Source organism: Schistocerca serialis, chromosome 1, assembly GCF_023864345.2.
Source record: "Schistocerca serialis cubense isolate TAMUIC-IGC-003099 chromosome 1, iqSchSeri2.2, whole genome shotgun sequence".
In the NCBI taxonomy this organism is placed as follows: domain Eukaryota; kingdom Metazoa; phylum Arthropoda; class Insecta; order Orthoptera; family Acrididae; genus Schistocerca; species Schistocerca serialis.
Genome location: NC_064638.1, coordinates 680513461 through 680541180, shown reverse-complemented (window position 1 = coordinate 680541180; position 27720 = coordinate 680513461). Strand labels below are relative to the sequence as shown.

The 27720-nt window shown below is 44.8% G+C and overlaps 1 protein-coding gene across 1 annotated transcript in view; it reads right to left on the bottom strand.

The window, feature by feature from the left end:
• LOC126424197 (filaggrin) overlaps positions 1-27720 on the bottom strand; it is a 147806-nt gene that overhangs the window by 50269 nt on the left and 69817 nt on the right. The window contains exons 6-8 of the mRNA XM_050087255.1: positions 26643-26778; positions 21758-21928; positions 7053-7152 (exon numbers count right to left, since the gene is read on the bottom strand). Of these exons, the coding sequence (XP_049943212.1) occupies positions 7053-7152; positions 21758-21928; positions 26643-26778 (407 nt within the window). The remainder of the gene's footprint in view (positions 1-7052; positions 7153-21757; positions 21929-26642; positions 26779-27720) is intronic.

Here is a 27720-nt window from a genome sequence, read left to right as displayed (position 1 = left end):
CTCGAACTCGGGACCTTTGCCTTTCGCGGGCAAGTGCTCTAACATCTGAGCTACCGAATCACAGCTTTACTTGTGCCAGTACCTCGTCTCCTACCTTCCACAGTTTACAGCTCTCCAGAAGGTAGGAGACGAGGTACTGGCAGAAGTAAAGCTGTGAGGACGGGGCGTGAGTCGTGCTTGGGTAGCTTAGATGTTAGAGCACTTGTCTGCGAAAGGTAAAGGTCCCCAGTTCGAGTCTCGGTCCGGAACACAGTTTTAACGTGGCAGGAAGTTTCATATAAGCGAACACTCCGCTGCAGAGTGAAAATCTCATTCTGCAAACATCCCCTAGGCTGTGGCTAAGGCATGTCTCCGCAATATCCTTTCTTTCAGGAGTGCTAGTTCTACAAGGCTCGCAAGAGAGCTTCTGTAAAGTTTGGAAGGTAGGAGACGTGGCATTGGCAGAAGTAAAGCCGTGAGGACGGGGCGTGAGTCGTGCTTGGGTAGCTCAGATGTTCGACCACTTGCCCGCGAAAGGCAAAGGTCCCGAGTTCGAGTCTCGGTCCGGCACACAGTTTTAATCTGTCAGGAAGTTTCATATCAGTGCACACTCCGCTGCAGAGTGAAAATCTCATTCTGGAAACTCCCTTTTCTAACAATAACTATTCTGCTGACGTCGGGAAAAATAAAGAAACCTCATTCTCCTCTGTCTCACCTAGCTGCATGAGACTAACGACCAGCAAGAGCTAACCATGCGGCAACCGCCAACAAAATACATTTATTTCATCTCAGTTGTACGACTATTTAGCGCCAGTGAGCTGGCGATTTGAGAGATTGGTACTGGCTTCAAGTTTCCAGGATGGTACGCCACTAGGAAGACAGAGACGACTACGAGACTGCTGTTGGGTACAACTGAGGCCAGTGACAAGGGCAGCAAAGAGAACGACTTTGTGCATGCCCTAAGCAGAGGCACAGACAGGGCAGCAGCACAGCCTACATTATGTCATCTCGAGCAGGAATCACTGGCGGTGAGCAGCTGTGCAGCAGGACGTGGGAGAAGAGTAAGCTCCAGGAAATTGGTCGCAGCGCCTCAACAGGTATCAGTCTCCCGATGTCTCTCTCCCTCCCTCTCTCTCTCTCTCTCTCTCTCTCTCTCTTTCTCTCTCTCTCTGTCTCCCGAGGAGACAAGACGAGATTATACCCAACGTAGAAGAGAGAGCACGCCTGAAAAACTTATTTATTGTTTTGGCAGTTTGAGACAACATTATAGTTCCTCCTCGCATCGTAGCTTCCGAAGCCTCCTATCTTTCTAATCTCCTGTCTGCGAATTCCCCTCTACATCTACATCTACATGAGTACTCTGCAAGTCACATTTAAGTGCCTGGCAGAGGGTTCATCGAACCACCTTCACAATTCTCTATTATTACAATCTCGTATAGCGCGCGAAAAGAATGAACACCTATATATTTCCGTACGAGCTCTGATTTCCCTTACTTTATCGTGGTGATCGTTCCTCCATATGTAGGTCGCTGTCAACAAAATATTTTCGCATTCGGAGGAGAAAGTTTGTGATTCGAATTTCGTGAGAAGATTCCGTCGCCACGGAAAACGCCTTTCTTTTAATGATGTCCAGCCCAGATCTGTATCATTTCTAAGACACTCTCTCCCATATTTCGCGATACTACAAAACGTTCTGCCTTTCTTTGAACTCCGTCAGTCCTATCTGGTAAGGATCGCACACCGCGCAGCAGTATTCTAAAAGAGGACGGACAAGCGTAGTGTAGGCAGTCACCTTAGTAGGCGTAGCTCTTCTTACTCCCTCTTCCCATGTTGCTATCAGGCGTCCTCTTCTTCTATTATTTGGGATTCGCTCCATCATTTTCTTAAGCCATCTCTCCTCCCCCAATCGGCGTACATGCCCAAACAATCTCAGTCGTTTTTCTTCTGTTGTATCCAGTACAGTGCTGCCCAGGCTCATTCTTTTGCGTATTCAGTTTTAATTTCATCCCGTACTCTTCACCTAAAGCAACACCTCCAAAATGTCACCTCCATTGACAATGATTTCCTCTTAGTTTTCCCAGTTATTTCACATGTTTCTGCTCCATACGTTGCTCTTCCTTCTACAATAATTTGATATACCCTAATCTTCGTTTCTGATATAATATCTGTGCTCGATAAAGCGTCATTTTATTGTCTGATTGCTTGGGTACTTTGCCAATTGCGGTTCTTACTTCAGCTCTTATTGGATCTATCTTTGTTGATAACGACCCCCAAATATTTTTAAGACTCAGCATACCTTACTATCCCAAAATATTACGTCACGTTTCACCCACTCCTACGTTAGACAAATACTCCGTTTTCTTTAAATTAATCGTTAAATCCCATTTATGATATTCTTTGTTCAACTTCACAACCATTTAATTCATGTCAAATTAATCTACTACAAAAATGACTTGGTCATCAACAAAATGGAAAGCGAATAGCTTTTCACAATTTATTGACACACGCATAATACGGCATGGATGTTTTCATAACCAGAAGGCAGAATTCAAGTACATTTTCATTAATGTAGATGCCATCGCGTGTCCTTGTTGCAACCCTTTTGTCACTGCGATTTCTCCAGATACTTTTGTATGTATTTTAATTATGCAAGCTGTGTCAGTATATGAAGCTCTAACAGCTTGAACATACAGTATAAACGACTCACTCCACACTACAGCCCACAATTTACTGAGGAGAATGAGATCATAGGCTTTCTTAAAATCAATGAAAACATGTGGGCCTCCAGATTCCTGGCTAGTCTTTCTTGCACCAGCTGTATTAGGGAAAAACATATTGTCTTTGCATGTTCTTTAGGCATGGTACCGATTCCGTTCCTCTTCATCCATAGTCTGTGATACTAACCTCCCATTTGTAAATTTCCCGTATAATCTAGAGACTGAATTTCTTAGTCACTATTTTATAGTTGACACTTTTTTTCCATCGCCGTTTTTATTTGGGTTATATATGTATGATATATTTCGCCCCTCTAGTAATTGTTTCCCCCTTACGCATCGATTGAAAGCATAGGTACTAAACTCCAGAAGTTTATCTAGTCCATTTTTGAATAATTCGATGGGCAATCCAGTCCATTTGGATCTGAAGGTCGTCCATTCTTCATAGTCATAAGCACGTTTTTCAGCTATTCAGGCATAATTATTTGTCCTCTTCATAAAATGTATCCAAGATAAATGACTCATCGTTGTCATTTACAAAGAACACTGGACGCTTTTCATTAAACATATTCCAATAATACTTCCTCCTTCCTTCCAATGGAACTAAGGTGTCTCGAATTTTTAATGTACTGTTACGAGTACATTGTAGAGATTTCAGCGCTCTCCATGCGTCACGGCTTTGTCCACCTCCGATGTACTGAATACTAATCTATGGGTCTACATACCGAAACGCAGTTTTGACAGTCTGAGACTATCCCCCTTAGTCGCATAGTCTTTTTCCGGAAATAATGTACAGGGTACACGTACGTGCATACCACAACCTCCAATTGCAACGTTGAAAGTGTTTAGAACGTCGCCATTTGTACCTCATGTGCGATCCTTGCACAACACATCACACGTCGAGGTGGTGCTTTGCTTGGCGACAAGTCCTCTCCAGCATGTCTGTTGCGAATGTTGGCACAAAGCATCTTCTCACTTCTCCATTCCAGTCGCCCAGTTGCAAGCGGGGTACGACGAATCTTAACTAGAAGAACCCGCATACAGAGAAATGGGGAAACTGGCATGTACTATTTCTCCACCAAATCAGCGATCAACAGGACTACCTGACAAATATCGATTTATGTGCTACCAGTCACTGGTACGAGAACATGAAGGCGCCTCAACGTGTTCTCCTCCTCATCCCTGAGTTAAAGTGTTAGGAATTCATCATTCCCAGATATAAATGTCGTTCAGAAATACACTCCTGGAAATGGAAAAAAGAACACATTGACACCGGTGTGTCAGACCCACCATACTTGCTCCGGACACTCCGAGAGGGCTGTACAAGCAATGATCACACCCACGGCACAGCGGACACACCAGGAACCGCGGTGTTGGCCGTCGAATGGCGCTAGCTGCGCAGCATTTGTGCACCGCCGCCGTCAGTGTCAGCCAGTTTGCCGTGGCATACGGAGCTCCATCGCAGTCTTTAACACTGGTAGCATGCCGCGACAGCGTGGACGTGAACCGTATGTGCAGTTGACGGACTTTGAGCGAGGGCGTATAGTGGGCATGCGGGAGGCCGGGTGGACGTACCGCCGAATTGCTCAACACGTGGGGCGTGAGGTCTCCACAGTACATCGATGTTGTCGCCAGTGGTCGGCGGAAGGTGCACGTGCCCGTCGACCTGGGACCGGACCGCAGCGACGCACGGATGCACGCCAAGACCGTAGGATCCTACGCAGTGCCGCAGGGGACCGCACCGCCACTTCCCAGCAAATTAGGGACACTGTTGCTCCTGGGATATCGGCGAGGACCATTCGCAACCGTCTCCATGAAGCTGGGCTACGGTCCCGCACACCGTTAGGCCGTCTTCCGCTCACGCCCCAACATCGTGCAGCCCGCCTCCAGTGGTGTCGCGACAGGCGTGAATGGAGGGACGAATGGAGACGTGTCGTCTTCAGCGATGAGAGTCGCTTCTGCCTTGGTGCCAATGATGGTCGTATGCGTGTTTGGCGCCGTGCAGGTGAGCGCCACAATCAGGACTGCATACGACCGAGGCACACAGGACCAACACCCGGCATCATGGTGTGGGGAGCGATCTCCTACACTGGCCGTACACCACTGGTGATCGTCGAGGGGACACTGAATAGTGCACGGTACATCCAAACCGTCATCGAACCCATCGTTCTACCATTCCTAGACCGGCAAGAGAACTTGCTGTTCCAACAGGACAATGCACGTCCGCATGTATCCCGTGCCACCCAACGTGCTCTAGAAGGTGTAAGTCAACTACCCTGGCCAGCAAGATCTCCGGATCTGTCCCCCCTTGAGCATGTTTGGGACTGGATGAAGCGTCGTCTCACGCGGTCTGCACGTCCAGCACAAACGCTGGTCCAACTGAGGCGCCAGGTGGAAATGGCATGGCAAACCGTTCCACAGGACTACATCCAGCATCTCTACGATCGTCTCCATGGGAGAATAGCAGCCTGCATTGCTGCGAAAGGTGGATATACACTGTACTAGTGCCGACATTGTGCATGCTCTGTTGCCTGTGTCTATGTGCCTGTGGTTCTGTCAGTGTGATCATGTGAGGTATCTGACCCCAGGAATGTGTCAATAAAGTTTCCCCTTCCTGGGACAATGAATTCACGGTGTTCTTATTTCAATTTCCAGGAGTGTAGTAGGAGCCACCCTTACTTGATTATTGTCTTCCAGATTTGCAACGTTTTGTCTTCTTTGACTGGTCTGCACTTCGTAAGATGTACGTATTTAAAACGCAAAGAAAGATGTCCTAATTCTTGGACATTTTAACATGTTGAGAACACAATATAATGAAACTAACATGACGAGTGCCTTTTGACACAAAAGTAAGTTGTAACAAATTTGTGTTCATGATATAAATTAAACAGAAGTCATTATTCATTCTTTTATAGTAGGTGCATTGTATTTCCTCCTTTGTTCAGTGGTTCCTTCCTCTGGCAGAAGGGCTGAACGCCAAGGAAGAAGGCTGAAGAAAAAGGACTGGGGACGTTTAGAGAACGAGGAGATTTTGAAAAGTCCCCCGTAACCCAGGACCAGAGAAGCTGATTGTTGGGAACTTCCTGGCAGATGAAAACTGTGTGCCGGACCGAGACTCGAACTCGGGACCTTTGCTTTCGCGGATAAGTGCTCTACCAACTGAGCTACCCAAGCACGACTCACGCCCCGTCCTCACAGCATTACTTCTGCCAGTACCTCGTCTCCTACCTCCCAAACTTAACGGAAGCTCTCCTGCGAACCTTGCAGAACTAGCACTCCTCAAAGAAAGGATATTGCGGAGACATGGCTTAGCCACAGCCTGGGGGATGTTTCCAGAATGAGATTTTCACTTTGCACTTGCCCGCGAAAGGCAAAGGTCCCGAGTTTGAGTCTCGGTCCGGCACACAGTTTTAATCTGCCAGGAAGTTTCATATCAGCGCACACTCCGCTGCAGAGTGAAAATCTCTTCTGATTGTTGGGAGCTGCACCGGACGACATTTGAAAACCTTACAGCTTAGAGGTGGCAGTTAGTGTAATAAGCAAGACGGAGATTACTGACAGAACATGTGCAAAAGTTAATAAGAGCGGAAAGGTAAGTGCATTGTATGTGTTACATGTTACAGGTGTGTGTGTGGGGGGGGGGGGGGGAGGACAGAATAGATGAGTCAGAAAATAAATGATAAATGATGTAGAAAACTGACAAGTAAGACCGAAGAAATTACCGTAAATTAGGATCAGGTAGGTGGGGAGAAGTAGGAAATGTTATACGCCAGTTCCCAGCTGCGAAGTTCTGAGAAGCCAGTGTCTGCTGGAAGACTCCAGAGGGCACGTGATGTGAAAAAGGCACCGAGGTCAGGACTGTCAAATAGTAGTGCATTCTCTGCAACAGGATATTCTGTGTTTCCAGTGTACATTCTATATGTCCATTCATTCTGATTGATAACTTATTGGTAGTCATACCAATGTAAGAGGCCGAACAGTGTTTATATAACAGCTGTTTACATAACAGCGTGTGTCGTTTCACAGGTGGCTCTTCCTTTGATATTATAGTATATGTTTTGCCAATTTCAGGACTGGTGTAGGTGGTGGTCGGATGGTGCACGGGACAAGTCTTGCAGTGGGGACGCTTGATTAGTAGGTTCCACAGATGTGGAACTTAAACTGCCTCTTTTTCAAAGCCACACAAAAAGTTACAAGCGTGAGGTCAGTGCTGGTAATCGAAACTTCACATCCTTTCCTTTCCAACAGTACGTATGTTCAGATGCAGTTTATATCATACGAAATAGGAATTCGTTTCACTGGATCTATCTTTTTTAGCGACGATACGCGAGGAGAGAGCAGAGTGGGGGCCAGACTCACGTGATGAGCAGCGGCCGCGCCTTCTCCTGCGAGCCGCAGCAGCCGCAGCCGCCGCCCGCCGCCAGCAGCAGCCACAGCACCAGCATCGACAGCGCCGACCCTGCAACACAGCGGACAGCCGTGCCGGCTCCCACTTCTCGTCTTACTACTGACGTTCTCGTTAGAGAAAACGATATCCTTGTGTTACAATCATTCGTAGTGTTGGACCATCAAATTCAAATTCCCTGTCCTTTGCTAATTGCGGTATGAGGCTACAGATGAACAATCGACATACCCTGTGGATATCAGAATCACCTGTGTTGGGTGACCTTACCGATAAACAGATCGCACCCCACAAGTTCACGAGAGTTTAGTAACAGGTGTCACGCAATGGGTAACGGAATGAATTAGTTAAGTAAACAAGATTGGCCCTAACGTACATGATACGTGGAAGCTGTGATTCACAATCATGGTAACGACAGTTAATTCATCAAATTACAGCTGTGCCTTTCATGAAATATCAACACAGGTTACAACTGAATTAGATTGTCAACATCTTGGCAAAGGTCGGATAATGAATCCGACCTGGCAAAGGTCGGATAATGAATCCGTACTGAACAAGCTAGAATCAACACACACTTGGGGAAGCAACTAAGTCCGCAGAAGCCGCACAGCAATTGTCGATTGCTAATCAAGAAGTGAAGATTAGCAGAAAAATCACGCATGCGCCTACTCCCTTAGTCCTAACGTCGATCTGAAGTCTTTACGAGCGTCATACAGACAGGTTTACGAGTGCTGCTGTTGCTCACCATACTTAAGAGTTGCCCGTGCCCACGAATCGCTGTTGTGAGGGCTGCAGAACTCTAAGCCATCTGTCCTGCATCGAAAACTGCTCTCCCTCAGAGCCCGAAGTCCGTGTCTCAGATGAAATGTCGCCTTCTGTGGCTCGGATGGAACTGATCTACAAAGAGCTTCCAGCTAGAAGTGAATTTTCACTCTTACTTTGTACGTGTGAGCCTTGTACAAGATTCTGATCGCCTCCGACAGTGGTTCTTCAGAGTGGCGACCAGTCAGATACATTCTAATAACGCAGAAATCTACCTTCAATACTCAGTTTTAATGTGATTAACCAATAGTAGAATTTTTAGAGCCGGAACTCAGAAGCAGGCAGCGTCTGACGCTCACTACCTTCCCTACTTCGTATTACAGCCAAAAAAAGCATCCTCCGACTACGCACAGGCGAACTCCGTTCTCCTATTCCAGAATTTATTTAGGTTAACCAATAGTAGCTTGTCTTACGAGTTCTTAACAAAATCTAACAGCCTCATTTAGCTTAGCACCAACCTGATTGCTGGTTGTGCCACACCCCCACGTACAAAGTTGCAGGGTGGCCTCTCCACATTCCATCTCCTAGATCTAACCTTTAACTGACCCTTTCCCAGCGTCTCTCAGAATTTGAGACTCCTGCAGGTCTCAGTTCTTTACAGTTCTGAACGGCCTGTTACCGATAACTTGTCGGAGTGGGTCACGACACTCCCCTGGCACTGGCGGACACACCATGTTAAAAATAGACTTTTGTTACACAGTAGCCTCCCATCACGTTCGACAGATGCAGTAATCCCATCCAAGAAAGCGCAGGCAGAACCCGTCCGACGGGCCTCTCCTTACACACAACACTTGTTAATTTGCAGAGCCCCGCATGGGCTAATGGCGCCATTTGAACAGCTAGTTTGAAAAGCATTGAATTATACTCATTTAAATCGTATTTTATAATTTGAATATTAATGTTTTAAAGACGAGCAGCCTTTTTATAAGTATCAGTAGGCAAAAAATACCTATAAAGAATAAAATAAAATTTGAAGGCTACGTCCTTAACACTTGCGTCACCTGTCGACTAAAACTCACAACCTCGTTAAATGTTTGAACCAAGCCTCCAGCTGACACCCCGATTAAGCAAAGGCTTTGGTTCTGACACAGACCATTCTTTTATAAGTTCTAAGCGTTTTTAGTTAGTGTACCTTCAAAAATATTATTTAACCTTTTAGCTTATTATGTTTTGTTAAATTCTTATTGTGTAACAAACTCCTGTCTCTCCGTATCTTCCATTCATCGTAATTGTAGATATCTAATGATGGTAGTAGCCGAAATGGCTGAATAAACAAAGAAAATTTAATAAGCGATCTTGACGGTTTTATGCAAGGAAAAGATCTTACTGCTTGTCAAAAAGACATTGTATCGTTACTGAACTCTACCTCCCTATCCACAGAAGTTACCAACAGAGTGAAGATAGACGGATTAAGCCTCCTAGATTATGCAGCCTTGCTAAGTCCGGCAAAATTATACACTGAAGAGCCAAAAAACTGGCACACCTGCCTAATATCGCGTAGGGCCCCCGCGTGCACGCCGAAGTGCCGCAACATGACGTGACATGGATTCGACTAATGTCTGAAATAGTGCTGTAGTGCACTGCACATGAATCCTACAGAGCTGTCCATAAATCAGTAAGAGTACGAGCGGATGGAGATCTCTTCTGAACAGCACGTCGCAAGGCATCCCAGATATGAGGAATAAGGTTCATGTCTGGAGAGTTCGGTGGCAGCGGAAACGCTTAAACTCAGAAGAATGTTCCTGCAGCCGCTCTGTACCAATTCTGGAAGTGTGGGGTGTTTCATTGTCCTGCTGAAATTACCCAAGTCCGTCGGAATGCACAATAAACGCGAATGGATGCAAGTGATCAGAAGGGATGCTTATGTACATGTCCCTGTCAGAGTCGTACCTAGACGTATCAGGGGTCCCATATCACTCCAACGGCACACGGCGACACCATCACAGAGCCTCCACCAGCTTGAAGAGCCCCTGCCGATATGCAGGGTCCATGGATTCATGAGGTTGTCTCCATACCCGTACACGTCCAACCGCTCAATACAGTTTGAGACGAGACTCGTCCGACCAGGCAACACGTTTCCAGTAATCAGCAGTCCAATGTTGGTGTTGACTGGCCCAGGTGAGGCGTACAGCCTTGTGTCGTGCAGTCATCGAGGGTACACGAGTGGGCCTTCGGCTCCAAAATCCCATATCGATGATGTTACGTTGAATGGTTCGCACGCTGACACTTGTTGATGGCCCTGCATTGAAATCAACAGCAGTTTGGGGAAGGGTTGCACTTCTGTCACGTTGATCGGTTATCTTCAGTCGTCGCTGGTCCCGTTCTTGCAGGATCATTTTCTGGCCGCAGCAATGTCGGAGATTTGATGTTTTACCGGATGCCTAATATTCAAGGCACACTCGTGAAATGGTCGTACGAGAAAATCCCCACTTTACCGCTACCTCGGAGACGCTGTGTCGCATCACTTGTGAGTTGTCTACAATGCCACGTTCAAACTCACTTAAATCTTGATAACCTGCGAATGCAGCAGCAGTAACCGATCTAACAACTGCGCTAGACGCTTGTTATCTTACACAGGCGTTGCCGACCGTAGCACCATATTTGACCTGATTACATATCTCAGTATTTGAACACGCATGCCTATACCAGTTTCTTTGGCACTTCACTGTATTACAGCCTGAAAGAAAGCCACTGAAGGGGTGCTAAGTTTAACAATCTTACTACACAGTCACGGCAAGAAACGTCTTTTACATGTTCCGAATTTAATTTATCAGTTAAGGTTGTCGACAATACGACGATGAATAATCTTGAGGAAGGATTTGACAAGAGTAACAGTACTGTATTAGTAAAGATGTTTATCCTTTTGAATCATAATGCATGTCCTGTAAAGAACACCACTGGCATAGTTCGTCGATTATCTGATCAAAAGTATCCGGACACTCTTATGTAATGTAAATTTGACGACAAGATTTCACGATTGGCGGACCCAATAGCACAAAAGGGGGCGGCGAGTATCGTGTTGACAGTAGAGAAGCAGTAACAGCATAATGGGTCTGTCAGGAGAGCTCACAGACTTGGAACGTGGACTAATCACTGGATGTCAACTAAGTAGCAAATACATAAGGAACATTTTAACCCTTCTAAAGCCGTCCAGAAGTCGACTCTTTTCATGTAACTGTGAAGTGCAAAAGCGATGGAACAACCACAGCTGTACCAAGACCAAGCAGATCTCACGTACTTACGAAGAGCACCGTCTAGCATTGTGGAATGTAGTTTTAAAAATTGCATAAAATCAGTGGAAGGGATGTCTCATGGGTGCCAAAGTGCTGCCAGCACCACAGCTATCTCAATGACAGTGCGTAGGGGGTTAAAAATAATGGGGTACAGTGGTCGAGCATCTGCTCATAAGCAACACATTTCCGTAGTCAGTGCGAAGCGATGCTAGAGATGGTGTAATTGAATGACTGGAAAACGAGTGATTCAGAGTGATGAATCGCGCTATACCCTGTGGCAATCCAGTGGAAAGGTTTTGGTTTGGCTAATGCCTAGAGAACATTACCCACAGTTTCAGTGCTTAATAGTGATGTACGGAGGACGGCGGGATGAGAGCGGGGGGGGGGGGGGGGGGTTTCTTGGTTAGCGTGTGATTCCTTTGTAGCCTTACTGTGCTTAAGAGAACACTAAATGCGGAAGGATATGATAACGTTTAACTATATTGTATACTGCGTACAGCAGCGGAACAGTTGGGGGCCGACGATTGCATCAGCATGGCAATGCACCCTATCTTAAAGCAATATCTGTGAGGCATTGTTATCTGGACAATAACTTTCCTGAAATGGACTGGTCTGCCCAGAAACCCGACATTTGGGTTGAGTTAGAACGTCAGTGGGTTGCCATTCTTCCAGTCATTCAGACAACTTACTGCAAGTGTCCCCTGCAGAGTTCAAACCGTCGCAAAGGCAAAGGCAAAGGTTGGGCATACTGCATACAGGTGTTCGGATACTTTTCATGATATAATGTATACATGTTGAATAAGACCGCAGCTGTATGACGAGCGAGTTGACGCATTGGCTGACACATTCGACTCACATATGGGGGGGGGTCAAGTAATAAGAAATGGAAACCCCGCGATGAGGCCTTGAAGACCAAGTGAAGGTCGACCAACTGCCGTGTCATCCTCAGTTATTGGCCATCAAATGCGGTGTGGAGGGCATTTGGTAAGCACCCCGTACCCCCCTCCCTTGTCGACGTTCCCACCTCGGAGCCGCTGCCTCTCAATCAGGCAGCTCCTCAGTTGGCATCACGAGGCTGAGTGCAGCCCAGTCCAGTGCCTCCAACAAGTAAAAATCTCTACTGCACCGGATACACCTTTAGGAAGTTCCTGTTGTTCATGTGTTGAGTCTAAATTGTCCCACATTGAGAATGGTCAACACTGTATACACTATGGTGGCCCTTCTTTTTCAGCTTATCTCCCACCCCCTGTTTTGTTCCAATATAAGGCACGTGCAAGATTCTTGCTCAATCGGAAAATTATAAGACTACATCCAACATTCATGAAGTTTTGAATTTTAGCTGTTTTAATTTTGTTTTGCAGTTTCTCATTATTATTACTATTATTAAATAAAGTCTTATTGTTACAGATACTTATTTTAATAACGCTGTTTTAATACTATAATCCTAATATTGTATATATAATAAAAATCATAATATGATTAAGAGCAGAACATTAGTAGTGTAGGTACAGACGGCTGTAGTAGCCAAGCGAAGATAAAATTGCCCTATTACTTTTGCTGATTTGGAGAATGCTGCAGCCTAGAGGCGAACACTTAAAATCAAACGGAGGAAGTACTTCGGTACTGTCAGCGTGTTTCATGGCGATAGTTGGGTGCGATCGTCTAGTATGTTGTTGTTTGTGTTGCTATGGGGTGGAAAGTTGCTGGCAGAATTAGTAAATCCTACATCATCTGAATATCAACTCATGACGGTTCACCAGTCATCAGAAAAGTGTGGTACAGTTGACAAAATTCAGGCACTTTGCTGCTATACGAAAGCAAGCAATGCAGGTCGAATAAATGGTAGTTGCACAAATCTAGAAAAATTGTTCAATTCTAACCTGTTATACGTCCTTTTCCGTCAGCTCATTTTTGAATTGGTGTTGAGGACCTGTTTCGACTCATTGATGGGGCACCACTGACATGGAACTTTTCAAGAATTTACAGTAACTTTGTACAAACGTGACAAGAACGCTTACTTAATCGGTAGCAGTAATGTATCTGATGATTTATGAACTATTATTCTCAATTTCTTGAAAACCAAATTTCTACGCAGAAACAACGAGGAGATGAACATCGAGAATTGCTGAATTAACGATTAACTTTCTGCCGGCATTCCAAAAAATGTGATATCGTTTCGCGTACCAAGAGCTGTAAGTAATTCTATGTGGATGGCAAAGGCCATATACACATTCGGATTACACGGATTTCAAGATCATTTTCACTTATCTGGTATTTTTCTTGCACGCGTGTACGTCTGAGCCTGTTTTCTGTCAACAGAATCAATTAAGGCACCTTACCTTTAGTTCCTATTTATGAGTCAATTGATAAATTATAAGGTTATTCATCCAGTAAATCAGTAAGGCTGCTGCAAAAAAAATATTCAGGTGACCTCTGGTACTTATCTCCAGAAACTGTGGCTTCTGACCAGAATGTTCCAACAATGGCCAAGGCAAATATAGCTCAAGCTACCTCGGAATTAAAAAGAAAAGATGAAGAAGAGGAAGAAGACAAAAACAAATGAAAAGACACATTATACAAAAAATTATCTTTCTTCTTTTACGAATATTGACTTTCAATCTTTTGTTTTACCTGTTAGAAAGATGACTCCCGTTACAAAAGAACAATTCAAAAAGTTGGGGAGATGGTTGCTGTGAGTGATATTGCAGCAAAAGGCGTCAAACTCGTTCAGGACTGTAATAACATTCTCACAAAAGACGGATATGAGAAACAATTTGTTTAACAGATTGTAGCAGGAGACCTTAAAATTACTGCTACTAATCCTTCTCTTAGGAATAAATAATATTCAGTACTCATTCAATCAAATAAGCTTTCGGTTATACAGAAATGAATGTTGTAAAATGATTATTTTAAATAAAGAATCTTTTCAAACTGAAAACGTGTGCATTATTGAAAATAAACCTGATATTTGTCAAACTTTTCCTGTTTTGTTTTTTTTAATTCCTCGAATGATCTTTTCAGTAATGTGAGTGAAAATGATTTTAAACAATCTTTGGACTATCTTAAACGTGTCACATACATTATTCTCACGGAAGACAAGCATGCAGTGGACATAAGAAAGAATACATCGCGTTTTAACAGAAATGTTTCTTGTGGATGCTATGTTCCAACTTCAAGGCGTTTGAGGCTCACCTAGGCTTCGTTAGGTTGAGATGGGTATTTCACAGACTTTTTTTCGTCAGTTTGAACAAAAGTGGGCGGTGGTGAAGCAATACTGTACCTTTCAAAAAATTACATGTAACTAAGGGCCACCCCAGTACTCAACCATCTCCTCATGTGTCTGTGCTACTTTAAGATTCACTCTGTATATAGTATTTTTGGTACAGTTTCAATATCCAGTTTCTTGTAATGCACACTGTTATATGGTGTGTTCAAAAAGTCTCTCCGCAGAGCCATATGATTGTTAGCCGCGCAGGCCGTATGCCGCAGTGAACATACTGCAATGAAACTCAGTGAAATACGTGTTACTAATTTATTGAATATTCATTTTTACTTACACATTTTCACATTAAATGTTGAAAGTACCCCCCCCCCGCCCCCCCGCGTTGTTGAATACACAATTCAATTCGTCTAATCATGTTTCCAAACACAGGCTGTAACATTTCGTCTGTAACAGAAGCAGTGAAAGTGGATATTGCAGTTTTCAGTTCATCGATGGATTTTGGACGGTTTTTATAGACAATTGCTTACGCTGCACCCCAGAGGAAAAAGTCAGGTGGCGTTAGGTCAGGCGATCGTGAAGGCCAAAGTCCCTGTAAAATTATGCGATCACCAAAAACATCAGCAAGCAGTGACATTGAAACGCGAGCTGTATGTGTGGTTGCACCATCTTGTTGAAAATAACCGTTCAGTATTTCACTTAATACAAGTTCTCCTATGAATGAGTACAGAATATCCACTTGAAGGAAAGTAAGCCAGGCAGGCTAACAATCATACGGCACGCCCGGCTAACAATTATATGGCACTGCGGAGAGACTTTTTGAATACCCCGTATATGGCCACTGTATGCCTATTTGCTTTTCATATAAATGACTGATGTTACGTGTTCATCAGAAAGTATATATGTTTCGATATGTACACAGTTTTTCATGACTATTACCAATATGATATACTCATTTAGTACACAGTTAACTTATTTTTAGGTAGGTCATACTAAGAAATTGTCACCTGTGCTAATGATGTATAGCAGAATCTGACTTAACGTTTAAAAGAAGTTTTTAAAAATTAAAACATTTTTCTTTACAAAAAATTTTAATTCGTTGTGTGACAACCTATGCTCACATTACAGTACTCAAATGGCAAAAACCAATGCTTGTACAGTACCTTACACAGCTGGGCCTGTAAACGCCCTCTCCCCCCACGCACAAGTCTTTTATACTATGTGACAAGGCTATTCACAAATAGTGTTATGGCTGTTATGCCCTTTTATTTATTTATTTATGTTAGTGGAAAAAGATACTGTTAGGTTCCTATACTGCACTGCTAGTATAACGTTTTCTGAATGGCGTTGTAGTCGCTATCGAAGCGTCTTATCATGTAGCACATATTACTCTTCTCATGTGTTTTAGCACCTTATTACTTAATGGTAGATAAATGATTATAGATGCATTTCTCTGTTGTGGGTAATTTTGTTGAGATTTGCCCATTGGGCACTTAACGATGTACTCCAATACATTAGCAACTAAGATGCATTTTCCTTTTTATTGTTGCTGTTTACTGTTGCATATTAATACGTACTACACTGACAGGGATTTCCAAGAGAGTACAACCACGTTATCACTACCTAGGTCCTGTATTAATTCAGAGGGTCACACTCGTGTACGCAGTTTTGTTAATAAATGCATCTGGACGTTGCTTCCTTTGATAATCTAACGCTGCTGCCCTGCACCTGACAGTCTTAAATAACTGAAGTTGTACAATTCCTATGAAATTGAAGTATGAAAATGTCCTGCCTACCTTTTATACTACTTGTTAAGTATGTTCTTGTTACATTTGATAGGTCATATGTCACAATAAGAGTCATCTCATATCTGTTGTGTCCTAACCATCGGTGCTTCATGCTAGCATCTCACACTTTTGGAGCATATATATACAGGGTTATTGCAAATGATTGAAGCGATTTCACGGATCTACAATAACTTTATTATTTGAGATATTTTCACAATGCTTTGCACACACATACAAAAACTCAAAAAGTTTTTTTAGGCATTCACAAATGTTCGATATGTGCCCCTTTAGTGATTCGGCAGACATCAAGCCGATAATCAAGTTCCTCCCACACTCGGCGCAGCATGTCCCCATCAATGAGTTCGAAAGCATCGTTGATGCGAGCTCGCAGTTCTGGCACGTTTCTTGGTAGAGGAGGTTTAAACGCTGAATCTTTCACATAACCCCACAGAAAGAAATCGCATGGGGTTAAGTCGGGAGAGCGTGGAGGCCATGACATGAATTGCTGATCATGATCTCCACCACGACCGATCCATCGGTTTTCCAATCTCCTGTTTAAGAAATGCCGAACATTATGATGGAAGTGCGGTGGAGCACCATCCGGTTGAAAGATGAAGTCGGCGCTGTCGGTCTCCAGTTGTGGCATGAGCCAATTTTCCGGCATGTCCAGATACACGTGTCCTGTAACGTTTTTTTCGCAGAAGAAAAAGGGGCCGTAAACTTTAAACCGTGAGATTGTACAAAACACGTTAACTTTTGGTGAATTGCGAATTTGCTGCACGAATGCGTGAGGATTCTCTACCGCCCAGATTCGCACATTGTGTCTGTTCACTTCACCATTAAGAAAAAATGTTGCTTCATCACCGAAAACAAGTTTTGCACTGAACGCATCCTCTTCCATGAGCTGTTACAACCGCGCCGAAAATTCAAAGCGTTTGACTTTGTCATCGGGTGTCAGGGCTTGTAGCAATTGTAAACGGTAAGACTTCTGCTTTAGCCTTTTCCGTAAGGTTTTCCAAACCGTCGGCTGTGGTACGTTTAGCTGCCTGCTTGCTTTATTCGTCGATTTCCGCGGACTACGCGTGAAACTTGCCCGCACGCGTTCAACCGTTTCTTCGCTCACTGCAGGCCGACCCGTTGATTTCCCCTTACAGAGGCATCCAGAAGCTTTAAACTGCGCATACCATCGCCGAATGGAGTTAGCAGTTGGTGGATCTTTGTTGAACTTCGTCCTGAAGTGTCGTTGCACTGTTATGACTGACTGATGTGAGTGCATTTCAAGCACGACATACGCTTTCTCGGCTCCTGTCGCCATTTTGTCTCACTGCGCTCTCGAGCAGAAACCTGAAGTGCGGCTTCAGCCGAACAAAACTTTATGAGTTTTTCTACGTATCTGTAGTGTGTCGTGACCGTATGTCAATGAATGGAGCTACAGTGAATTTATGAAATCGCTTCAGTCATTTGTAATAGCCCTGTATATATATATATATATATATATATATATATATATATATATATATATATATATAATTTTTACAGTCAATATTAATTTTCCAAAAATATTTGAATGTCGGAGCTATAATCCTAAGGTAGGCTGGCCTGTAAGGCTGTTACTGACTTACTTTTAGAACGTCTGCATGAAACCGTCATTGGTATAGATTTGTGAATGAGCCTACAGGTGTACGAACTAGGTCTGTATGTATTGTTACCTTCAACAAGATATTCATGTGCATGTGTAGATAAACTATAAATGTAGTAGTGAGCGATATAACTGTATCGGTGATTCAGTTGACCCTACAGTTTATGTTGGGATATTATGTAAATGTTTATGGTTGTTTTTCCGTAGACCGACAGATACTTTTTCCATCACATAATAACCAGTCCTGCGTCAATGTTTCTAGAGAGTACAATGTTGTATTTCAAAGAATATTTAATAATCAATGTAATGGGTCACTTATACCACCTGTTAACCAAGAGCGTAACGTAACCGCTACCGACGCTTTTGTTGCATGCGCGTTCAGTCTGTCCAGATGGGCCATTGCTGTAACGATTCCACGATCGAACTCTTCTCCACTCCAGGGCACACAGAGTTTTTATTTACTCAGTGTTTGACAAGCCAATATGGCGTTTTTGTGTTATAAATGGAGTGTGCTCTCTTTATGGTTATGCGATTCACGCACAGCTATATTCTTTCCAGAAGGTATTTAAAAGCAAATTTTGATCTGTTTGTTATGTTTTCCACTTATATATCGGTTGTACAGTGACAGATATCGCCTTAGTAATGTTTTTACTGGCATATTGTAGATCCGAAGATGACACACACTGTCGAAACCGGTCAATGAGGAAATAAAAATATTTCAGCTCGTGATCTTGGATACAAAAATTCTTATTTAACGTTAAAGACATTGATTGTTTTTGAAAGGAAAATTCAAAATTTGCCTCGGTATGTTCGTTCAAGACGTAGAGCGGATACAATAGACTTTTCAGGTGATCCGTACTATCCGAGAGTTATCCGTTCCTCAGGTGTCTGTCTGACGTTTTTCGACGATGTTTGTGTTAGACCATGCAACCTGAAACTTCTCCGCCTTTCACGACGGTGATAAACAACAACAGACACAGTTCTGATAATTGATTGGGAGCTTGAGACGAAACTTCCTCTTAAATGGAAAAGTAAACCATCAGAATGTATGAATATGGGGAACATTTTTTTCATACCGTAGTCGGACGCGAAAGAAACTTTGGAAAGCATCATGTATTTTGCGCAGTTTACCGAGGAAAACCTTTGCGAGACGTTCTTTTTTGCGCAAAGACGCTTATATAAATCATGTAAAGAGCGTATTGAGGATGTGGCTTCTTCCACATGTGTGAGAACAAGCAGAAAATTTCAGTTTTCTACAGGACGGAGCACTCCCGCGCTGCCACCTGCATTTGAGAGCATTTTTTAGCGATGTGCACCCTAAAGGATGGAAAGGCTGTGAGGTAGTATGGATCTCACATTGTGTCATCGACCTCCAATGTCCGCATCCTCGCGGTGGGCATTTATGCCTTTTTTATGTGGGTGTGTGAAAGACTCCGGTTACGTGCCCCTCCTTCCAACAACTCTGAGTGAACTACAAGGCCGAATAGCAGCAGCGCTAACTCCAGACATGCTCGTAAAAGTACGAGACGAGTCTGGCTATGATCTGGATGTTTGCTGTGAGTCAGTGGAGGGACCACTGAACTTTTATGAAAGGTACGAGTGGCGTTAATTAAGTAATGCAACACATATTTCTCGACCACTTTCGGCTGAAAAAATTCAGAATTTGCTGTGGGACACCGTGGCATATTCCTGCTTCAGCCCCTCTAAAATCATGAAGTTCCGATAGGTGGCGCCGCTAAACGTTGCCTTCGAAATGGCGTCTGTCACTGAGGTGCATTCTGAGCAGAATACTGTCACCGAGTTTCTTTTGGTGGAAAACCAGAGATTCGCAGATATTCGTAGGCGCTTACAGAATGTCTGAGGAGACCCAGCAGTCAACAAAAGCACGGGGAGTCGTTGGGGAGGCGTCTCTCATCATCGCTACAACGTCGCGCAAATCTGTCGAGCAGACAGCTGTGGCACTTCCAGATTTGGAACGTGTGGACAGTCTCACAAGATTGCGGTATCTTCACGGAACTGAAGAAACAACTTCAGCATGTTCGTCGCCACAAAAATAGGAACGAACTTCTCCTTATGCATGAGGAAGCAAGGCCTCACACAAGTATGCTCACCCGAGAGGAGCTCACAAAACTTCACTGGGCTGTTCTTCCTCATCCACGCTACAGCCCGTGTCTCGCATCTTCCGCGTTCCATCTGTTTGGTCCAATGATGGGTGCAGTCTGCGAGAAGCAATACGTGGATGACGGGGAGGCTACTGATGCGGCAAGACGTTGGGTCCGAAGTCGAGTAGTAGCGTGGTAGCATGAGGGCATAAAGGCCTTCCGAGTAAGGTGACTTCCGGCAGCCACATTGGACGGAGATTATGTTGAAAATAGGATTTTATACAGGAAAGGAATGGAGAATGATATGATTTATTGGAATCCTCAATAAAACCAACGTGCTATCAGAAAAAAATTTGTTGCATTATTTACTGAATGCCACTCATAAATGAAAACTTCTATACTAAAGGTAAATTACGAGGGTTGGAACTTTAATAGTGGCAACTATTTTTTTACAGCTCGTAGAAAATAGACACGTGTTTCAAAGTTTTACTGACCTTCAAAGTAGCCACCAGCATTGTGTATAATTCGTTGCCAGCGATGTGGACGTCGTAGGATATTCTTACCAGTGACAGTTGTGTTGACAGTTCGAGCGGCGCGGGCTATTGCCCGATGAATTTGTAGCAGTTCTGAAGCGAATGCCGTGAAGTTTTTCCTTCAGTTTAGAAATCGAGTTGAACTCACGAGAGCTTAAGTCAGGGGAGTGCAGTGGGTGGTATAGCACTTTACAGCCCCATGACTGCACTCCCCTGACTTAAGCCCTCGTGACTTCAAGTCGATTTCTAAACTGAAGGAAACACTTCACGGCATTCGCTTCAGAAGTTCTACAGATTCGCCTGGCAATAGGCAGCGCCGCTCGAACTGTCAACACAACTGGCACTGCTACGAGTATCCAGCGACTTCCACATCGCTGGCAACGGGTTGTACACAATGCTGGTGACTACTTTCAAGGTCAGTAAAACTCTGAAACAGATATCTATTTTTTACGAGCTGTAAATAAATAGTAGCCACTATTAAAGTTCCAACCCTCGTACACTAATTATGTGTGTACATACTTGTAACAGATATACCTATGTAAAATAGGATGGTGGCCCGCCTGGTTGGCCGTGCGGTCTAACGCACGGCTTTCCGGGCGGGAAGGAGCGCCTGGTCCCCGGCAAGAATCCGTCCGGCGGATTTGTGTCGAGGTCCGGTGAACCGGCCAGTCTGTGGATGGCTTTTAGGCGGCTTTCCATCTGCCTCGGCGAATGCGGGCTGGTTCCCCTTATTCCGCCTGAGTTACACTATGTCGGCGATTGCTGCACAAACAAGTTCTCCACGTACGCGTACACCACTATTGCTCTGGCACGCAAACATAGGGGTTACACTCGTCTGGTGTGAGACGTTCCCTGGGGGGTCCACCGGGGGCCGAACCGCACAATAACCCTGGGTTTGGTGTGGGGCGGCGGAGGGGTGAAGTGGACTGCGGTAGTCGTCCTGGGGTTGTGGACCACTGCAGCTGCGGCTGGGACGGAGCCTCTCCGTCGTTTCTACGTCCCCGTTTAGCATACAACACATTATATACATACGAAATAGGATGGTAATTTAGAAAATAAAAAAATTGTAGTCCAGTGGATAAGTTAAAATTCATTCGTGTAGAAGTCATAGTGTGATGAAGTCGGATGAATTTTCTTGAAACCTCGTGTACTGTTAAGGATGTACTGGAGGCTTGTGTTGTTTTTAGCATCCTGTATCGAGGAAATTAAGGTACAGGGGAAAGCTCGGATCAGTCAGGGAGGTCATAGAGTTTACTGCGATGCAGAGCTGAGGGAAGCAGGCAGTGGCGGGCGGGTCAGGCGGCGCTTGCTGCAGCCGCGACGCACCCAGGCCGACGAGCCAGCGCCAGTAGTCGGCCTCGGCGACCACCCTGGCGGCGTCCTGGGCGGCCGCCCTGGCGCCGTCGACGCGGCCCGACACGCTGCGCGAGAACGCGTCCAGCGGCGACAGCGACTCCTGCAGCTGCGCGCGCTCGCGCACCAGCTCGCGCCGGATGCCTGCCGGAACAGCAACATCTCTCTGGTTACCTGTCCGTCACTCACGTACTCCAGCAGGGAGGGACAGTGCGACGTAGGTTAGCAGAGCATCTTCAGCCTCTGAGTGAAACAATTATAAAACATGAAAAGCGGTGAAAGCAAAAAAATAATGATTTCAGCCTGATGAGTTGTTGTGTACGGTCTTCCACACCTGTACGGAAAATTGTGTTGCAGCCTGCTGGTGCCATTTGCTGGGAAACGGGAAAGGGCGAAAACGGCAATGGTACTTGACGTACATGAAATACTCTCAGCAACAAATTATGCAGAGTGTCCGAGAAGGAATGGTCAGTATTCGGGGATATGACAGCGACGACCACTCGAAGCAAAAATGTGTAGTAATCACGGGCTCTACAGTACATACGTTAAAAGCTAAGTGCACATAGTCAGCAGAACGGACGCGTTTCACAGCAGCGAAGATGAACCTCTTCAGGTATTCACTTAGAATCCATATTTACTGGAAATTTTTCTTGTTTGACGGCCGCTGTGGCCCAGCGGTCCTAGGTGCTTCAGTCCGGGACAACGCGGCTGCTACGATCGCAGGTCCGAACCCTGTCTCGGGCATGGATACGTGTGATGTCCTCAGGTTAGTTAGGTTGAAGACTAGGGGACGGATTCCCTCAGACGTTAAGTCCCGTAGTGCTTAGAGCCATTTGAACCATCTTCTTGTTTCAGTCGGTACTATCACGTCTCAAATTATCGAAGACAGAAGTCTGGCAGTAAAAAACATTGGTTTCGTAGTATCGATGACGAAGAAGTGATCACAGCTCTTAAGACATGCATTTTCGACCACATGTTTACTTGACTTGTTCTGTTTTGAATGGTCGTTCCTGACATATCCATGAATATTCAAAATGGTTCAAATGGCTCTAAGCACTATGGGACTCAACATCTGAGCTCATCAGTGCCCTAGAACTTAGAACTGCTTAAACCTAACTAACCTAAGGACATCACACACATCCATGCCCGAGGGAGGATTCGAACCTGCGACCGTAGCAGTCACGCGGTTCCAGACTGAAGCTTCTAGAACCACTCGGCCACCGCGGCCGGCTATCCATGAATACTGACCATTGCTCTTGGAATATCATGTAAGTGGCTCTCGGTGTAAAAGTGTACATGCGGATGTACATTTCAATACAGATGAGACAGAAGAGGAAACTGAAAGGAGAAACGATATAGGATGACTATTGCTGAGGTTTCAGAGACGCGACGTAGGTGGTAGAAGGCAAGTAGTATTTCAGGTATGCAGGTAAACTGTGGGTCGGGTCTTCATTGGGAATGGAAGAGGTAGGGCGTGTTATAGTTGGAGCGTAAATACATATCAGAACTTATTTCGTCGTTTGAGGGGAGAAGATAGCTGAAACTATCTGGGAAGAAAAATGTAGGGTATCAAGATGTAGGGATGGTGAGGCCTGCTGATAAAGGCGCCGCAGTATGACAGGTTGGCTTCTCAAGTATAAGAGGGCGGACAAAACAGCTATTTTCCTATTACATGTATACTTATGACCAACTGAATCACACTCAGTTGCTGTGTCGCATTGAGAGCGCTCCTGTCGTTACAGAGAATTGAACAATTCCGTGTGTCACGTGATTGCAATGTCGCCAGAACTTGTAGTCGAGCGTAGCGAGGTAAGATGCGTGATATTAGCCAATTTCATCGCCGCCAGTTTATGGATGCCCGACGCCTCGAAAGTGGTAGAGGGACTATTGTCTTTTGTGGCACTGTGTAAATGATGTATCGAGGGTAGCTCAGTCCCGAAGAAAACGCGGCCGCTAGAGACAACAACGTGTCGATGGTAGGCTTCGTCGTCGACTGTCGTGAACTGTAACAGCGGCTTCATAAACCATAGCCAGAAAATCGCTCGTCACTTCTTCTGGACAGAAATATCTGATTAGCATCCAGGCCGCCGTAGCACAGGTACGCATGTTTTCTGTGAGTAAGACCGTCTAGACCGATTATATGCAATTACTTATAACGCCGTTTTGCCTACTGCCATCATCAGATCAAAAGTTACAGCTTGCACAGCAAGGTTCAGTGTCAGTGTCCATAAAACCTGTGCTTAATAGCTCCGACTTGTTTTAAAAGTTGTACGTTTTGATTAGATGAGGCAATAGTGGAAACTACTTTAAAAATAAATACATGCAAAGCGATCTAGACGGTTTTATTCATAAAATATTCACAATGATGGCGGACTCAGGAAAGAAATTTATTTTCTGCATTAATACCTCTCTTCACCGCGCGTCACAGGACACAGAAATAAGACTACACTGTACCCCACAGCAATGTATGCAATATATCGCAAGGATGCTTCACTTTATTGTATATTTACAATATGTATCAAACTGTTTCCCATAATTTCATACGTACAATGTACAACCATTACACAATACAGGGCCGGTCGCTGTGATCGAGCGGTTCAAGGCGCTTCAGTCCGGAACCACGCGGCTACTATGGTCGCAGGTTCGAATCCTGCCTCGGGCATGAATGTGTTTGACGTCCTTAGGTTAGTTAGGTTTAAGTAGTTCTAAGTCTAGGGGGATGATGATCTCAGATGTTAAGTCCCACAGTGCTTAGAGCCATTTGAACCACAATATAGGACATTATTAAATATATAGGACGTTATTAAGTTGTTAACTGACAGTAGCTGATAAATTAGAGGAGTTACTTGTAATAGAATAGTATAAAATATGAATGGTAATCGGTTTTAGATGTGAATGTGGATACACAGAGAACTCCTTGTTGGTCACATGAGGTTGCTGCCCATTCATGACGTAGAGACAGTCATAAAGAATATGCAGACAAGACTGTAATGGAAAAAGCTTGAATTACTTAAGAACTCTCTTACCCAAATATATGATAGAACAATGGGAGGAACCACGCCAGGACTGTAGCGTCACAGGTGTAGAGGTATGGGCGCCGAGCGTAGTCGGTGAGAGAATGAATAATTGCCAATCCCGACAGCACATGCCCCGGCTACGATGCAAAAATGACCAGTGGAGAGATTTTGAGTCTTTGGCTATCTCTTTGTCCTCCGATTTACAACGGTGGTTTTAGTATTCAAAAAAAGGGTATGGTTCGTGTTTCTGTATACAGTTGCACTCGTTTTTGTTGGTATGAAGCACTGAAACGAAGAGGGATGAATCGCACTGTGGGCTATGTGTTAGATGAAACACTCCATAAATTGACGGTTCGTCGTTAATGGTTACAATGTCTGTCTTTATACAGTGCCTGTACTTTCAAATAACCATGACCCTCACGTGCATCATATCGCTCGAACTCGTTAAGTGATTGGGCTGAAGGAACAGACACTGTCATTGACGAATACAGCTGTGGTAAATATTACGAAATAGTTATTTTGTAAATGGAACCGCCTGTTCTTGTTGCAACTGTAATTTATTCCTCGCAGACCCGTTTCACCTTTTTTTGCTCTAAGGCATCTTCAGTGCGATAGTTCGTTGGCATCTACGTTTCCTCTCATCTGGTCTGGAGGTCGCACTATCACTTCATCATAGGGAGGAATAAATTACAGTTGCGCAAGAAAAGGCGGTTTTATTCACAAAGCAAATATTTTGTGCTTGCTGCGGAGGATGGCCATGCAAATAAAGTTGTTATTACGAAATAGTTTCGCATTTTGAGACTACGCACTGTTGTCTGCTGTTTGCGACACATGAAAATTTGTCCCGGACAGGTATTCAAAACCGAATTCCCCGCTTTTAACGAGTGCTCGCCTTAACAGTTTCGGCTGTCCGAGTACACCCCAGGTCGGATCCAAGCTTCCACACAGTCACAACGCTCACACTCGGGCAATTCGTGATTCCTGCACAGGAAGGCAAATATTATATCACCATTTTAGCCCATCGAGCCATGGATACATCATTAATGATTACAATGCCTGTGTTTACACATTTTCTGTATCTTCTCAATAAAGTGTCCTCCAGACATGCTCGCATGTCTGAAGGAACAGTCACTGTCTGACGATTACAACTGTGGTAAACACCACGAAATAAGACTCGAACTCGGGACCTTTGCCTTTCGCGGGCAAGTGCTCTACCAAGCGAGCTGCCCAAGAACGACTCACGCCCCGTCCTCACAGACGAGGTACTGGCAGAAGTAAAGCTGTGAGGACGGGGCGTGAGTCGTGCTTGGGCAGCTCACTTGATAGAGCACTTGCCCGCGAAAGGTTAAGGTCCCGAGTTCGAGTCTCGGTCCGGCACACAGTTTTAATCTCCCTGGAAGTCTCATTACGAAATAAATTAGCATCTGCGATTGTGTTTGAATCAAGAACTGTGCGTGCGCTAGGGTTGTCACTACTTGACATACGGAAGTTTGGATCGGTCTTGGAGACGTGTTTGCGTAACGAAAGTAGTTAAGTTGACCTCTCGCGATAAGTGGAAAATCCGGGTTCGAGTCCCGGTCACGTACATATTTTCATGTGTCACAAACAACTGACATCATGCACAGTCGGAGACTAGGAAGCTATTTCGTGAAGTTGACGGTGATCTCTGCCATCCACGTTTTGTTCGCCTCAGAAATTATCTTGGCAACTGGAATTATACGCTACGTAAAGTTCTCAGGATATACCCCCACGACACTACCTGGATGCTAAGAGATACGCTTTCGCGTCTTGCAGCAGTGTGAAGCCGTGAGTGTGCCACGCTGCATTGTCGGCAGACTCACCGAGCCTGGCGTCCCTGGTGCTCTCGAGGACCTGTCGCGGCAGCAGCTGGAAATCTGCGCGCGCCTGCTGCGCCGCGGCGCTCAGGTTGCCGTTCCGCAGGTCTCGCAGCGCCAACAGCCGTTCGTCAGTCAGCAGCTGCAACACGCACCCACCCACCACCACCAACGTCACTACCATTCACAGCTGGCAATGTATCTTCACTTACACTCTAACAGGTTTTTGTACAAGTTCATAATGAGTCAGCCGCTCAGCAATGGAATGCCCATTATTTTCTGACTTCCCTAAGGCTTAAACCCGCCTGGAAACTAACAGAGAGGTTCTGTCGGAATAGAAAACTATGTGGACAGGGCGTTAGAAGCGCCTGAGTAGTTCAGTTCCTAAGAACGTTGCCCGGGAGAGGTAACGTCTCGCGTCCGAGTTCCGATCCAGCATAAAGTTTTAATTTGGCAGGAAATTTGGTAGAGGACTTCGTATTATACGAGGGTTGGAACTTTAATAGTGGCAAGTACTGTATTTATTTACAGCCCGTACAAAATAGATACGTATTTCAAAGTTTTACTGACCTTTAAAGTAGTCACCAGCATTGTGTATAACCCGTGGCCAGCGATGTGGAAGTCGTAGGATATTCTTAGCAGTGCCAGTTGTGTTGACAGTCGAGCGGCGCAGTCTATTGCACGACGAATTTGTAGCAGTTCTGAAGCGAGTGCCGTGAAGTGTTTCCTTCAGTTTAGAAATCGAGTTGAACTTACTAGGGCTTAAGTCAGGGGAGTGCAGTTAGTGGTATAGCACTTAGCAACACTATCAGTCAAACAAATCAGTAACAGCTTGCATTCCGCGCGACCGCTACGGTCGCGGGTTCGAATCCTGCCTCGTGCATGGGTGTGTGTGATGACCTTAGGTTAGTTAGGTTTAAGTAATTCTAAGTTCTAGGGGACTGATGCTCTCAGAAGTTGAGTCCGATAGTGGTCAGAGCCATTTGAATTGAATAGTTGGCACTGTACGTGCTTGAGCATTCTCCTGCAAAGTGATGGTCAGGTCCTGCAGAAAGTGTCATCACTTCTGTCTCTTTGCTGCTCA